This window comes from Sinocyclocheilus rhinocerous, unplaced genomic scaffold (genome assembly GCF_001515625.1).
Source record: "Sinocyclocheilus rhinocerous isolate Xijiao unplaced genomic scaffold, SAMN03320098_v1.1 scaffold899, whole genome shotgun sequence".
Lineage (NCBI taxonomy): Eukaryota > Metazoa > Chordata > Actinopteri > Cypriniformes > Cyprinidae > Sinocyclocheilus > Sinocyclocheilus rhinocerous.
The window spans coordinates 1,066,866-1,083,223 of record NW_015653460.1 but is presented as its reverse complement, the minus strand read 5'-3'; the positions used below and the strand labels follow the sequence as shown (position 1 = coordinate 1,083,223).

At 36.7% G+C, this 16,358-nt stretch overlaps 2 protein-coding genes across 2 annotated transcripts in view; one reads left to right on the top strand and one right to left on the bottom strand.

Annotated features, from left to right (window-relative positions):
* The first annotated feature begins 174 nt into the window (after positions 1-174).
* LOC107715805 (zinc finger matrin-type protein 3-like) lies at positions 175-10,923 on the top strand. The gene is made up of 6 exons (XM_016522013.1): positions 175-539; positions 4,579-4,934; positions 5,218-5,364; positions 6,963-7,129; positions 8,546-8,640; positions 9,908-10,923. The coding sequence occupies exons 1-6, from the start codon at positions 422-424 to the stop codon at positions 10,114-10,116; spliced, it is 1,092 nt and encodes a 363-aa protein (XP_016377499.1). The 5' UTR covers positions 175-421; the 3' UTR covers positions 10,117-10,923.
* The window catches only part of LOC107715804 (6-phosphofructo-2-kinase/fructose-2,6-bisphosphatase 4-like), a 20,359-nt gene continuing 14,915 nt past the window's right edge, over positions 10,915-16,358 (bottom strand). Inside the window, exon 16 of the mRNA XM_016522011.1 lies at positions 10,915-10,926. Coding sequence (XP_016377497.1) covers position 10,926 — 1 coding nt within the window. The 3' untranslated portion in view covers positions 10,915-10,925. The remainder of the gene's footprint in view (positions 10,927-16,358) is intronic.

Genomic DNA, 16,358 nt, shown 5'->3' with positions numbered 1-16,358 from the left:
TTATTCAGTACTACTCGCGGAAAGTACAACTGTATACACTACCTCAAGTAGACTACTTCACACACCGTTTGTCAAGTCACAGGCTCGCGCATCCTCTCTGCGCGTGCTGCTGAATCGTCAATCAGATTCTCACTTCGATAGGAGATGGACTGTACCAACTAGGCTGAGGGAGACGTTAATGCAAATTGCACTATATTTCCGACCACTGGAATTATGATTACGAATACGGTTTTCCAATACATGTATTATCATAATTCAAATCTCCCTCTGTCTCATTTATACAACATTTCCCACGTATTTCTAGTGTTTTTGAATCCGTATGCGATTGAAAACACCCCCCTGCTGCACGTTTGAAGCATACGACGCACGTCTAGCTGGAAGAAGTTGAGCACCAGAGAGAGCTTGGAAGGATGCAGGGAAGATGGCGATGAATGTAAAGAACAGGGATGCTTTTTATCCAAGTGCTGACTATTGCGATATCTACACCTCTCAGCCTGTAAACTATGGAGACTGCAGCCATTATTTCCCTCGGATGACAGGTAAGATAAGGCAATGTTTTCGAAATGATTTTCAGTGCATTGCGTTATAACTGATGCTCTGCATCAAATTTCCTTTGCACTGCAATGGCTTGAAATAGGAGTTTATTAGGGACCGATCTTTATTTTTAAATAATGGAAAGATTTATGAGAAGAAGGGCCTTGATGTCAGACTAACCACTGACAGTTTGAGAATGGAAATCCCTATCTGCATTGCCAAAGGACCATGGCACATCAAATGTTTTTTTCAAATTTCAAATCTCACTGAAATTCTTCAGGTACACCTTTTATATTTAATGCCACTCTGTTTCTATTATATGATGATATGTTGCTTAAGCTCTGCATGGATGATATGCGGTTGCATTAGATCAAGTAAAAAAAAATAATGCATACAAGCTTTTTAAATATATACCTTTTCACAGAGAGTGGACTAATAATACGTTTTTTTTTATTAAATGGAAAATTATGCAGAATAGAGTATGAGGCCAGTTGAGTGAGGTATCTGGTAGGTTCTGCACATGTTCATTGTCACATTTTAGTCTAGATTACATATGAAACCAATAAATATATGAAGGGACATTTAAGGTAATTGATGATTTTTGGCTAAACGTCCCAGTAAGAGTCCATAACATCACAATTTGCAGTCCTCAGAAAACACAAGGTTACTACTGTGGGTTTTATTTAAGAGGACTCCTTGGCAGTTGATTCATGTGACATCTAATTAAAAAGGCCATACGGGACATAAAAATGCTCTTTTTAAATTTATTTTACATGATAGCACTGTTTCTGCAAATCATGGATGAAGTAGACAGTGAGACACCGTACAGCTCTGATAAAAGTACTGAAATGCATCTGCCAAAACAGAAGGATGAAATGTGTAATCGTAATAAACAAAATGTGCACAGAGAGCAACCGTGCATGTAATGCATTTATTCTGCTCTCAATAATTGATGCTGTCAAAGAACAACTGTACAATGCACAAACAGCTTAGTAGTGTTTTGCAGCAGTGAGTGGTGTAAAACAACCTGGAGCATCAAGTGATAGTACTGCTTTACCTTCTCATGTGCCCTGCATACCTTGCATTATAGATGCCCATCGAGAACAATCCTCCCTAAATCTAAAAATCTTTGTTCCTTGTCCTGATGAAAGAGCAGATGTTTGATGTCGTGCTCCAACTAAACTTTGCATTGCTTCCAAAAAACAGTGGATTTAATCCGAATGGAGAGAGCAGGTATTAGTCCCTGACCTTGAATTGGGACTGTAGGTTCTACTTAGACCTATTTCTAGGCTTGTATTCTCTGATGACCAGGAGATATCAGGTTTGTTTTCAGGTCAAAAGAAGAGGAATATAAAAGGGTAGGCTACTGAATTTTTTGTAATAGTGTAAATGATTATGCAGAGACAACTACAAGTAAGACTGCAAGTTCATAAGTTATTCTTTTTTATAGCCAGACCAATTCATGACCAATGAAAAGCAACCACAGTCCAGTTTTCTAATGGAATAGTTCACCCAAAAATGAAAATGTGCTCTAAATTAACTTACTTTCAGACCATTAAAGATGAAGATTAGATTGTTTCTTCATTAATTTAGTATTATATCACTTGCCCACCAATGGATCTTCTGCAGTGAATGGGGAGTCGTCCTGTCTAAATCAGGAGAGAAATATGCACAGATCAAGCGCTGTTTATAACCCAAAACAGCTCTAAACAAATATGTGGGTGGACTTTCATGTGAGAGGACAACAGTGGATGGACTTTTTCATCGGAGGAAGCATCATTATGGATTAGGACTGGAATTTTGGCCAGAAGCTTGACATTTTAACATTAAAACATTTTACTTATGAATTTGTTTTTTACAAACACGCAGCTTTTCACTTCACAAGACTTTTATTGATGGACTGGAGTGGTGTGGATTATTGTGATGCATTTATCAGCTGATTCTGACGGCACCCATTCACTGCAGAGGATCATTTGGTGAGTTAATGAATTATAAATTGAATTATTCCAAAGCGGTTTCCTTGAAGAAACAAATATACATCATCTTCATCTATATCTTGACTGGCCAGAGAGTGAGTAAAATACCTCATAGCACAATAGAACACCTGAAATTTCTTTTTTAAATAATTGCACAGTTCTTCTGTTTGTTTAAAACGATCAGACTTTGACTTAACCAACAATTGTGACAATTTGGGGATGGGACTAACTTGACCAAACAACTGGGGATAAGGAGAGCATTTGAGACCTGATAGGAACAATTTTTATTGAAAATAAACATTTAAAATGGAAATACATTAACAGCTCCGTTTATGGATATAAACGTTGGGGTATTTAAGAATTCCAAGAAGGGCCTTCCAATGCTGCCACCGTCCAAGCAACCGGAAACAGAACCATTTGGCGCATTCTTATGTCTATTTTAGTCGGCTGAATCATTGTTGTCATGATCCCATCGGAACTAAACTGATACACTGGAAATATCACACAGCCACGAAACAGCTGACTCTCCAACCCCCCACTCGCTCAGCCTCAGATCTGCCGAAGCACCAAACATGCGCTGAGTTCAGGAGGCAGGAGTCAGGCCTAATCACATCTGCAGGAGGCTATACGGCAAAGATTCACCCTTTCACTCATATATCCGCTCTATTATTAAAATGAATCATTTGCAGTACTAATATGTGGCTTTTACATCTCTGTTTTATTTAGCAGAGGAGCTCTGTTATGTTTCACTTAAATATTTAGGAATGTAGATGTAAAAAAAACAATGTGGACAGCTCTGAAAATTTGGTTTTGAAGGAATGTGTTGGAAATGGTTTGAGTTCGTATTTAAATATCTGACTTTTTTTTTTCAGACTTTGGTATCGTGAAAACATTGAGATCTCTTCTGAAACACTAGAAGAGACATGTGAGAGTACTGGAGTCTTTTTCTCAGAAGAATCACCTAAGAAGCAGGAGACAAAAGCCTTTTGTTTTCTCTACATTTAATCTCACAGCTGTGAGAACAAATTGAGATATTAGCAAGATCTCATCCTTCATTCTTCACAGTTTCTCTGTTGGCCTCTATGGCTCCATGAAGAAACTTTTACACCCATGGAAACTTTCCACTTTCCACTTTCCGGTTCCCTTTTGGAGCCTATATTTTTAAAGGAGACCCATGTAATATAAGTCAATAAAGACAATGTGTAATATAAGTCTCAGGTGTCCCCAGAATGTGTCAGCTCAAAATACCCCACAGATAATTTATTATATCATTTTGAACATGCCTATTTTGAGTGGAAGCAGAAACATGCTGTTTTCATGCATGTCTCTCTGTGAGTACTAAACTAAACTAAACTAAACTTTAGTGTCTTATTGCGCTTAAACTGTCAAATACACACAAGTTTGTTAAAAACACACGAGTTACAAAAACAGTCGGTTATGTCTGTGAAGGTAAACAGCTGGGAAAGAAATTGCATGTTTATATCAGATCTGTGTGGCAGCAGCATAATATACAGTAAATAAATCAATAAATCACTGCTCTCTTGTCTCCTCTGAGGCTGGGACTCTAAATAGTGTTCTGTGCTCGTCAGTGCAGCCAAAGACAGAACAGTTAGCATGCTATGCTTGAACTTTCACCATTGCATCAGAACTGGTACACCGGTGTCGCTTGTGAAAACACAATGGCGGTGCCGTGGGTGAAAACTTGCAGATTAAGAGGCAATAATATTATAATAAGATCCCCTTTCTACGTCAAGAGGGGAGCAAAATCTCAGCAGCTCATTTTTTTTGCACTTGCAGAGAAAGGCTTACCAAAGAAAATTACTGGGTTGTTCTTTTTCATGTTTTCTGGGTTGGTAGATGCACCGGGGACCCGATTATTGCACTTAAACACAGAAAAAGTCAGATGATATGTCACCTTTAAGAGCCCAATGCATTTTCCTATTTAAAAACATAAGAGGCAGAGCTTTGGAACAAAAAATGCTAGAATGCATTCTGTGTGTAAGGCCCTTAAAAGTGTATTTACTCACTCTGACACCTAAATTAATTTTGCTTTCATTTGGCTTTCCAGGTCCAGATACCGTTCTAAAACCACCTCTTAGTTTGATATGTCAGCAGCCACCTCAGCCCTTCCGGGCCATGACCCCGACCCAGAACCTCGGTCCTCCACCGGTGATGATGTCGCCGGACCCCTTGCGGTTCCCACACTGCTCTCCTCTAGCCATAAAGCCGCCCCCTCACCTCCAGTTGCCGCCCAACCCACCCATCCCAGGGCCCCCCGTCCTCAGTCCCAAGCCCCCCGAAGAAGACGGTCAGGCAGTGGATGCTGACCAGGAAGCCACTCTGGAAGAGCTTTGCAAGCCTCTGTACTGTAAGCTTTGTAACGTCACTCTCAACTCTGCCCAGCAGGCTCAGGCACATTATCAGGTAATCTAAAACTCATGTTATGGTCCATGAGGTATGTAAATATGATAAGAGAATAGTGAATGATTTCACATTCTGTTTATGTCAACAAAGTGGTTTTGGACTGCACAATGCCTGATGACAACAAAATAATAGTTTGTCTTGATTGATACTGTATGTTTAGGAGATTTTACTTTTAGTTTTGGTTTCTTTCAGTTAGTTGTTTTTCTTGAGAGCCTGAGTACTGGTTTAAATCTTTGTTGCAACGAAGAAGAAAGCATGTAATCAAGTCTTGTTTTGTCTATAGGGGAAAAACCACAGTAAGAAGCTGCGCAATTTTTATGCTGGTAGCCAGCAGCCACCTCCAATTAGAATACCAGAGGTAGTAGAGCCTGTTTCCCAGCAACCCTTAGCAACTCCACCCACAGATTCTGCAAATGTGACTGCCAGCCAGGTACTTATGACTCTTATCTGGTGCATTTCTGTCCGAGCAAGTGTGGGTTTGTTTTTTTTCTACAGGCTGTCTGCAAATAGGGCTAGACGATATGTGTTTAATTATTTAAAATTTATTTGCAGTGATTTTTCTAGCAACATTGTGAATGCATGTCAATAGACTAGTTTAGCGATATTTCTTTGTCTTGCGTTATTCTTCATGTGCCACTTGTGGCATCAAACGTAATCGCAAACTATTGGAGTGTCCAACTAGCCTAAACTTCCCTAAGCACTTCCCCTCAGGGGAATCCCAGTCACCAACTAGGGAAGTTTATATGGACAGACCCTCAAGACCTCCGTTTTGACCGAGGAAGTGAATCTAATTCATATGTACACATCAGGCTGCTCCATAGACCACAATGCAACGTGATTGTGACAACATCGCAGATCATGTTTAATTTACCCCCACTCCAAACAACTCTTTGATATATATATATTTTTTAAATATTTGATACAACCCAAACACACCTGTATACATACAGAATGCTGCATTAAACAAATTCGTAAGGGAATTTTTTTTAATAATAAATCCGCTCCACAGTGAATTCCAAGTGATCATGGGCTAAGGTCGTTCCGGTTCAATCCATTGCAAGGGTTTCGCCAGTAGTGGGCACTAGTGCAACGTAAGCAATGATGTATATCCGAGTCAACGAGATGGGGGGGAAGTTAGCGAAGGAAGAAAAAAAACGACCTGGAATGCATTCATAATAACATAGGCGCAATCAATTAATTGAATTTTGGGCGCGGAACTACACTGTACCTGTTTTTGTGACCAATGGCAGATGAAGAGTTTTTGAAACTTAAGTTTTTGATTGTTCTTGTTGTTTTGTTGTAGTCACATCTTTAAAATAAACACCACAAAAATTACGTTAGAATTCGTAAATTTGATTATTTCCATGAATTTCAAACTGTCCATTTTGATGAACTGATTCAGCAATTAATTTGCATCATCTCTCAGAAAAATTTGGGATCTGTAAAATTTTTTCATGTTTTTGAAAGAAGTCTCTAATGCTCACCAAGGTTGTATTTGTTTGATTAAAATACAGTAAAACAGTGATATTGTGAAATATTATTTCAATTTAAAATAATTGTTTTCTATTTGAATATATTTTTTAAATGTAATTTATTCCTGTGATGCAAAGCTCAATTTTCAGCATCACTACTCTCATCCTTCAGAAACAATTCTAAAATGCTGATTTGGTGCTCAAGAAACATTTATTATTATCAATGTTCAAATCATTAATTTCTTTCAAAAAAAGAAAAAAGAAATGAAAAAAATCTAACTGAGCCCAAACTTTTGAATGGTTGTTTATATACACTGCTACATGTATTACATATCATCAAAAAGCTTAAAATGATCAAGATATTTTAGATATTGGTTGTTTTATCATCCAGCCCTATCTGGGAATATCTTTAAGTGCAGTTTGATCATGCAGTGTCACTCTGCAAGCATCCATTCACTGAGCTCGGTGTGATAGTAATCAGAGACGTCCCTGTAGACACACACCTTTCATCGCTCTACTCTTTCTAAAAGCTGTACTGTCATTGTCCCGTCTGCAGCCACTTTCTAAGGGCGCTAGCAGAGTCATACTGGCCACGGAAAATGACTACTGCAAGCTATGTGACGCTTCCTTCAGCTCCCCCGCTGTGGCCCAGGCACACTATCAGGGCAAGAACCACGCCAAAAGACTGCGGCTGGCCGAGGCACAGCAGAACGCCACGTCCTTGTGAGTCTGTCACACCCACGCGCTCCCAGATAAAACAGCCGTTAAAGGTGGGAAATCCTTCCGTGTTTGAGGGCGGTGTTTTTTTAATGAGACATCAGTTATGCAGTTTGCATAACTCATACACTCATATGAATTTCAGCCTCAAATCTTGACAACAAGGAAATCCACGTACACATTATGCATCAACTAGTAGGAAGTTTTGCATGGAGAAAGAAGTTTTTCCTGTTCGCTTTATCTTCAAGCAGTTTTTGCATTGATAAGTGAGGCACTCGTTTTAATGCCACTGTTGGGCTGTCCTGATAACAAACACAGGAAGATACATCCTATTGCACTCCAAACGTCTGATTGTATCTGAGAAAACATGACTATGGCTAGTTAAGCTACGTTTGAATCCCTCCCTCTGAGTAATTCAAAACAAAACAAATAAGCTTAATTATTGATAAAAATTAGACAAAAAGTACCAATATCATTGTTCTAGGTACTGCAGACTATAAGCAGTAGGGCTGGATGAAAATTTATGACATCCACAGTGATTTTGCTGGAGATATATTTATTCTTGAATATCTTAGAGATGGAAATGCTTGCTTTTTATTTGACCACTAAAAATGTTTTAGAATATTTTTATGTGAGTGTGTCATTAAATTAAAATATACCTTAATTTAGATATTTTATTATTCTTTATAATATATATTTGTCATTTGAATAATTTCTTGATCTGTTCTTGCTTTGTTACTTGCAAGCATGAGAGTGTTTTAATATTGATTTTAAATTTACATTTTAAAAAACTTAGCAAGTTTGATTCCTTTCCATAAATCAGTTCAAACTGTGCATTTGCATCATCATTTAAATGTTCACAGAAGTTTTTGTATAGCATTTTTCGATTTATTCATTTTTTAAAATTTGTAGAAAATATTTTTACAGGTAAATATTGCTATTTTCCAGCAATATTGTTATATTGCATTGTTATATTTGAATGAATGAGGCACTTATTTGTGGATATACATGTAATTTGTCCATATATTCAAATATTTTAGTAAATATTTTTTGTAGGTTTTGCAGCAGTATTCTCAAATTGTATTGTTATATTTGAGAATATACATGAAAACGATTCCTAATTCTTCTTTGTGTTCCTTAAATAAAATATTCTATAATATTGTGAAATATTATTACAAATTATAATAACTATTTTTTTTATTTATTTAATATAATACTGTGAATACTTGATTATTCTGGCTTAGATGATTTCACTTAAATATTTTGATTCATCTCAGAAACAAATGTTTATATAAGAAATTACATAATAGCAATTACATAAATATAAAGGCATATAATATCATCAAAAGGCTGAAACATATAAGACATATTTCTTAGCCATACTAAGTGGTAAATCATCTTTTCTTATCACGTGTTTTCCAGAGACTTGTCCAACACTCAGAGACGGCCACGGAAAGAAGGATACGAGTACCAATTAATGAAGAACCGTAGGGCTCATATCAATACTGCCATGCCAGGTACTCTGTCTACAGATTGATCTCAACCGATAGTTTAGGAGAGACAGATTTTTGCCATCATGTTGATCTTGTCCTGAGACTATCCCTCGGGTTCTGTTTTCTGCCCAGTGGTCCAGGCTGTGGTGCAAAACCTCCATTTTTGATCAGTTATTTGGCAGCAGAGCGCTTGGCAGCTGCACGTGTTAGTTTGCCAGCCTGTGCTAATGTAGCTCAATGTGCTAGTCTCACTAAATGCAGGCCAGACGCCAAGGCTTTGATCTATGTAAGCCGATACTCCACCCCACGTCAGCCCGGGCTCACGAACGTCACCCACACGATGGCAGATCTCAGTCACACACATGCCCCCATTGCACCGCGCTCCTGTCCTCACATACGCACAAAAACACACGCTATTGCATTCTATAAGTGAAGCCGTTAGCTTTGCATGTGATATTATTTTATCAACTGGAAAAATAACTAAATTAATGCTTTTTCAAAATAATATGTCTGTTAGTTAAAAATGCTTTTTAGACTCTAACTTTCAAATGTGCATTTGCTAAACAAGTGTATCGCTCTACACTGAGATGCACTGATGTTTCCCTCGGGTGAGGGTCATCTGCTCTTATAATGTGCAGCAGAATATACACATGATGAGCCACAAAGTGTGTGTGCCAGAGTTGAAAAAATAAATGAGCTTAAATATATAAATTAAGTAATATACATTTCTATCGGTGGTACTTGGAGTTACATAAACTTCTTAAGACGTACTTAAATTGAAATTATAATTATAATTTGCATCTAGCTTACTTCAGTTCAGTTTAAATTCAGGAAGTGAACTGGAGTTTAAAAAGCATCTTCAGTTCAGTTCTGAATTATGCATGTATTAATTAAGTATGGTGATTTTCCAACCTAATAGGTTTTGTATGATTGAAACATGCTTGGTTTTTTTATTTATTCTTCCAAAAAGCTTGCAATCCAAATTGTCTGTACACTGATTTGCCTTAAAAAAAAAAAAAAGAAGAAGAATATGAAAATTGGGGATAAAATCATGCAGTGTGAACCTGGTATAAATGCATCTTTGCTGAATAGAAGTATTAACTTCTTCTAAAAAACAAAATAATAATAATAATGAATTTTTTTGGTGAAAATTAGCACATAAACCCCAGTCAGCGTGACTTTGCATTTCAACGTGTATTTCATCACCTTGCAATATCTGCTTAGTCATGTAGCCATTTATTTGAAGTTTCATTCATTCACACGACCTGACATGTTTCCTGTGCTGTTTCAGGCCCTTACTACAACCCACGGCCGAGGCAGCGTATCCCACGAGACCTTGCGATGTGCGTCACACCCAGCGGGCAGTTCTATTGCTCGATGTGTAACTCGGGTGCCAGTGAGGAAGCGGAGTTTCGCCTGCACCTGGAGAGCAAGCAGCATAAAAGCAGAGTGTCCGAGCAACGCTACCGTAGCGAGATGGAGAATCTGGGATACACTTAAGAAGCAGCCGAAGTGATCAGTGATTCCCAGATCCTCAAGAAATAATCTTGCAATTCTTGAAGTAGCCACTTTTGTTTTAAAACGAATGACGTTTGTAATTGTGCTATTCTAGAAGTACTTTATGAGCTAAAATTCGCACACACTGAAAAAGTTTCTTTTGTGCCAGACAGACCATTAACTGGTGGCATGGACGTTTTAGGAAACTTTATTTAAGGGATATATAAGAGATATCTAACAGAACGTTTCAAACGCTCATAAGCACAGATTTAGGATCAACTGGCAAATAATTATAATTCATAATTAACGTGAAAGTACTAAATTCTTATCCTAAATCATCTTATGAGCAAGTACACAAATATTAGAATATACTGCTCTGGATTATACTTTCAGTATAATACAAAACAATACTTTCAGTATTTATGTATATGTCTAGCATTTTATTTAATTCTAATGTCTAACATCACCTCTAACGTGCTTTGGAGAGGCAATAAGTGTAAGTATTTTTTTCTCAGCTGTTTTTGCGTGAAGTTGATGCCTCAAAAAGGGACAAATCTAGCAGCAATCAGTTTCCTAAACAAGCAGAAGTGGCAATCCTACTCACTCTGAGCCGTAGATTCACTGTGTTTCTTCAGGAGCTACAGAACGCACGCCGCCGTTCTGCCGATCAGATTAGAGACTGCATTCCCAGGAGAATCCAAAGCGTGCCTGCTGAATGTACTATGAAAGCGATGACAATAGATCTACGTCCGTCTGGCTTTGCACATGTTTACTAGAGGTAGTGGGAGATTTGGTCTATTTCGGGGTGTACATCTGATATTGTTAACCAGCATGCGAAATTATTTGGGTGATGTTGATTTTCATCTTGGATTATCCCCAGAGAATCTCTCCCCACACTAAAGGGAGAAATGGAAAACATGGCTATTTTTAATAAGGTCCGTGCCGCCCATGCCCCCTACCTCAGTCACAACCCTCTGACACGTTAACCTACCAAAGCTTATCTGAGAAAAGCTTATCTATTTTAATATTTTATCTCCAATATTTACTGAGGAAACCATGACCAGTTCATTCAGGATGAAAATTTTCTGAAATTTGACTCAATTGTAGATGAATTTGTGTTTTCATCAGAACAGATTTGGAGAAATTTAGCATGCCATCACTTGCTCACCAGTGGGTCCTCTGCAGTGAATGGGTGCCTTCAGAATGAGAGTCCAAACAGCTGATAAAAACATCACAATAATCCACAAGTAATCCACATGACTCCAGTCCATCAGTTAATGTCTTGTGAAGTGAAAAGCTGCATGCTTGTAAGAAATAAACCCATCATTAAGGAATTTTAACTTAAAACCATCGCTTCTGGCCAAAATATGAGTCCATAATAACGTTTCCTACAATGAAAAAATCCATCCCCTGTTGCCCTGTCACATCAAAATCTAATTTTACATCTGTAATGTGTTCCGTTTTTGCTTGTAAACGGTGCTTGATCTGTGCATATTTCTCAGACAAGACCACTTTTTTCATTAGAGAAAGCAATATTATGGATAGAGGCTCATATTTAGCTGTAAATTAAGTTTAAAATATTTTAATAATGGATTTGTTTGTTACAAACGCACAGCTTTTCACTTCACTAAATGTTAATCGATGGACTGGAGTGGTGTGGATTACTTGTGAATTATTGTGATGTTTGTTTGGACTCTCATTCTGACGGCACCCATTCACTCCAAAGGATCCATTAGTGAGGAAGTGATGCAATGCTACATTTCTCCAAATTTATTCAGAAGAAGAAACAAACTCATCTATATCTTACATGTCCTGAGAGTGAGTAAATTTTCAGCCAATTTCAATTTCTAGGTGAACTATTTCTTTAAGCAGTTACATTGGGACAAGTAGGAGCTGTTCAAAATTTTAGATGCTTTATGTTGTTTGTTCACGGCTGCATGATTTTACGCATAAACATCACCCTTCCCCGATTTTATCACTTAAAATGCTATAAATATTTTATATAAGACATTTACAATATTATGAACAGAAGAAGTGACCCAGTTTTACTCTGTCTGTTTGTTTTGTTGCTCTCAATAACTCCTTAAATAAGCTATAAAACCGCTCTTCAGAGTTGCAGTCCATCGTCACTAAATGTTTGGAATTGTAATTCTTTTCTGATTTAGTATTATTTCTGCATGAGATTATTGCTGCTTGTTCATATTAAGAGGTTGATTGCGCTGCAAGAAAAGGACCATTGCAGAACTGAATTGAAAAGACAGTATTGTAATAAGTCAAGTCATGCTATATATTATTACACAGGCATCTATGTTCATTCAAATCAAATGTTTACAGTGGGAATCATCACAAAGGACTTAAGGGAGCACTTGACGGACTAATGGACTCAGTGGAGCGGTAAAGTCATCTTAAATGTGCCTCTGAGCCTACTCAACTGTGATGTTGAACATTTCATGTTGTTCTGCTTTGAATATGTTTCCAGTAGGAGGGACTTACAGTCTGGCGTAACAAATAATGTTTTGCGTATTCAAATACTGACCATTTATGTCAAGCTCTTTTTATATAAATGTGGTGAGATGTTTCATATGTATATATTGATAGAAATTTTAAAAAGATGACTTTGCATTTTAAACATGTTAAATGTTAATCTAACATGTTCATAGTGCAGAATATTCCATAAAATGCACCACTGATCATCTGTTTGATGATTTGATGGTAGAAATAATTTGTGGTTTTGCCACTTGCAGTGGACAAATACAGCAGAAAGGCAAGAGGAATGATTAGAGAGAGGGAATGGGATCAGAACATGTTGCAGGCCGGACTAGAACCTGCATTATCCCGCATGAGCACTACAGCTATAAAAAAAATAACTGTGGTGGTGTTTTCTACTGGTAGCCATTGTATTTGCTCCCAGAGGTTCACCAGAGGCAAGCCATATCCTGTTTTGTGCAGTCAGGAAGTTGTGACCCTATCTGGAAACAGACCTTCCCAAAGGATGCCAGCAGGGACACTAGGATCTCCCCCCAAGGGAAAATACCAGTAGTTTACTCCCTTCAAGCCAATCACGATTTTTCCCATCAATAAATACCTCTGTTTTAATTTACACTGAGAGTCGTATTTCACAAATGTTTTCTAAAGGATTAGCAGAAGCATTTTATTTTGAGGTACATCGAAATAAAATCTAGCTGTAGTGCCTTTTGAAGACATGTTCTTGTATAATGGTTGCCTTTTCAGGTCTGAGTGCAATACAGACGATGTGATATTTATCTGACTTCTTCCTTTTTCCCCATTAAACAGTGGTTCAGTGTCTTGAATGTACAGTACAGATGAAAGAACATTTTAACTTTATTGTAAAGAGCCCTGGAACTCAAATTTTGAATGCAAAATAATGTATTAATAAATTTTATTTAAAAAAACAGGTCTTTCAATACTTGGCATACAGCATACTGGGTGTGTTTGTAATATATCCTTCCGGGATCAAGAAGTATTAATTAAATTTTTCTGTCTCTTTCTCATGGACATTTTAGTTCATTCCCTGGCTCGATATGCAACCATGAAACTGGCTTTATATTAGAGATGCACTGATTGCAATTTTCCTGGCCAATTAAGATTTCCGATTTTTTATAAGTGTGACCTGCCGATAACGATTTTTGCCGATTCTGATTTTCTTTCTAAGAACTATAATTGACGGCATATACAAATAAAACAAAAACTCTCAAAATAAAGTGCTCTGTGATTGGAAAGATGTAGAAAAATTAACTGAAAATGAGTTGCTGTAGATAAAACAGTTGTCATTTCCCACTATGTTTATAATCCCCCCCAACCTTATTACATGTGTGATTGTTCACATCAAATACTTACATTGTTTCAATTAATTCAGTTAAAATAATAAGAAACTGTAGAGTTGTTACCATTCAGATTAATTCAAACTCCATCTTTCCACTGCAGAGGAAACAGAAGCTGCATCTGAAGTGGCATTAGATGTATTTACACAGACTGAGGTGCCAAAAATTCATTTACACTGCAAAATTTCAAAGCATAAATAATTTTATAAGATTAATGTTTTAAATAATTTTTGAACATACAAATAAGAAATGTTGGGAAAATGCAATGATACTTTAAATATGAAACCAAACCACCAGTAGGTGGCGGCAAAAGACTATTTCATTGAGTGAGTCATTTAGTCATTCATTCAACTGATTCGTTCAAACGGCTGATTCATTCAGAAACGAGGCAAGTGACTCTTTATGAATGGGTTACATTGCGAATGGGAATCATTGACTCGTTTCGTTCAAAAACGTGGATTGATTCACTAAAACACTGAAACACCGCTGTGTTGCTCGGAGACACACAGCAGTTCTGCTGTGGCTTTGATTGGAACAATTTCGTTTGCAAAATTGAGCAAACAGTCAATATTGTGTCTAAAATGTAAATCACTTAATTGTAACTTCTTGTTTATTGAACTACTATTGTATAAAATCAGTGTCACATTGAAATCGTGATGATATTCGGGGAAACATATATATATGTGTGTATTTTAACATAATTCCATATAATAATAATAATAATAATAGTTTTATCATCATCCTTATTAATAATGTCATTATATTATTGGCAAGTTTTTCAATCTAAGTCATTCCAAAATTAATATTTTTATTATTATTACTCAAATATTTTTAATTCCTTTATATATTTTGTAAACATACTTTTGAAGAATTTTAAAGAATCTTACATTGATTACATTGCTAGAATGTTTAGCATTAATGCAACCGACAGCAATGATGTCACTGTAATATTTGCATAATTACAATCTGTCTCTATTATATATATATATATATATATTTGCATACTGAATTGTAATTTGCATTTTTTTCTCTTGTATCCTTTTAACCATATAGATTTTAAAAATTTAAAGACATTTAAAATGTGTGGCATTTCATTTATGCAGAAATGCACAACCCAAATCCAATCTTTTAAACTACTAGGCTATTTTATTTTACAACTACTATATTACTTACAGCTTAGTATTTAATATGCAAATCTAGTCATGACTCATGAACACAACATGGTTTCTCCCCTCGAATAATGACATTCTTACGTGCTCTGTTTGCTCACCCCATACCCTCACTCCATAAAGTCTGTGGGACTGCAGTCATGCTGAAATGAGTGGGATGCATTGTACAGGGCTAAGTCAACTGACAAACTTGTGTCCTGTGTTTTTATGGTGTGCATGGCTGAGGCCCTGCGGGATAAGTGACAGCTGGAACAGGGAACAGTAAGGCTGGGAATTCCAGTGGCATCAGCTGAGATGAACAGATGTGAAGGGCTCTGATTCTAATAAAAGTGTTTTTCTTCCTAATCACTGTTGTGTTAAAGCTGGTGTGCATCATTTTTTTTATTGTTAAAATAATTTCTATTCAAACTTAATATAAAGAGACAAATGTGTCTTGGTGACCATAAAAGACTTCTTTAAAAAAACTTTTTTTTAAAATTATATCGACCTTTTGAATGGTAGTTGTTGCTTTTAGTTCTGATTTCTTATATCAGCTGTAGGACCCTCATCCTGTCTGCTATGAGATACATGATTTCCTAACCAATAGGAAACTGTGTATATTCTCTCTCATGATCTGTTAACAGTCCACATGGAGAGGAAATAGGCCTGTGTGTGCAGTCGACGACTTGGAGCTAAAAAACACAAACAATTGTGGAGATGCTTATTGATTTCAGGAAGAAGAAAGAAGAACGCCCATCTCCTTCCTCTGTTTCACCATCAGCACACAACGAACAGAAATATCACAACAATTATGCAAAAGGTATTGCTTTGAAACGTGTCCTATAATAACAAACATATTTAATTTCTACTTTATCTAAAAATACAAATAGATCAAATCAATCTTAAATGAATGTTCCTTAACATTAACCATGTGCCTAAAAGATTAAGACTGTATTAATGATTAAAAGATGATGATGATGATGATGATGATAATAATAATAATACATAAGCCAGGGGTTGTTCATCTTTTAAAGGTGACATATCATGAAAATCTGACTTTTCCAGGTTTTAAGTGCTATAATCAGGTCCCCAGTGCATCTACCAACCAAGGAAGCGTGAAAAAGATTAACCCAGTAACTTTGTTTTGGGAAGCCTTTTTCTGCAAGTGTCTGAGAAAACCAGTTTATCAGATTTCGCTCCCTTGGTGACTTGGCAAAGGGATCTCATTATAATATTACCGCCCCTTAATCTGTAA

Excerpts from the sequence above, each read along its gene's own strand:
- LOC107715805 (XM_016522013.1), top strand. The coding sequence starts at position 422 with ATGGCGATGAATGTAAAGAACAGGGATGCTTTTTATCCAAGTGCTGAC. Across the intron at positions 4,935-5,217 it reads AGGCTCAGGCACATTATCAG|GGGAAAAACCACAGTAAGAA; the intron begins GTAATCTAAAAC and ends TTTTGTCTATAG. Across the intron at positions 7,130-8,545 it reads CAGCAGAACGCCACGTCCTT|AGACTTGTCCAACACTCAGA; the intron begins GTGAGTCTGTCA and ends CGTGTTTTCCAG.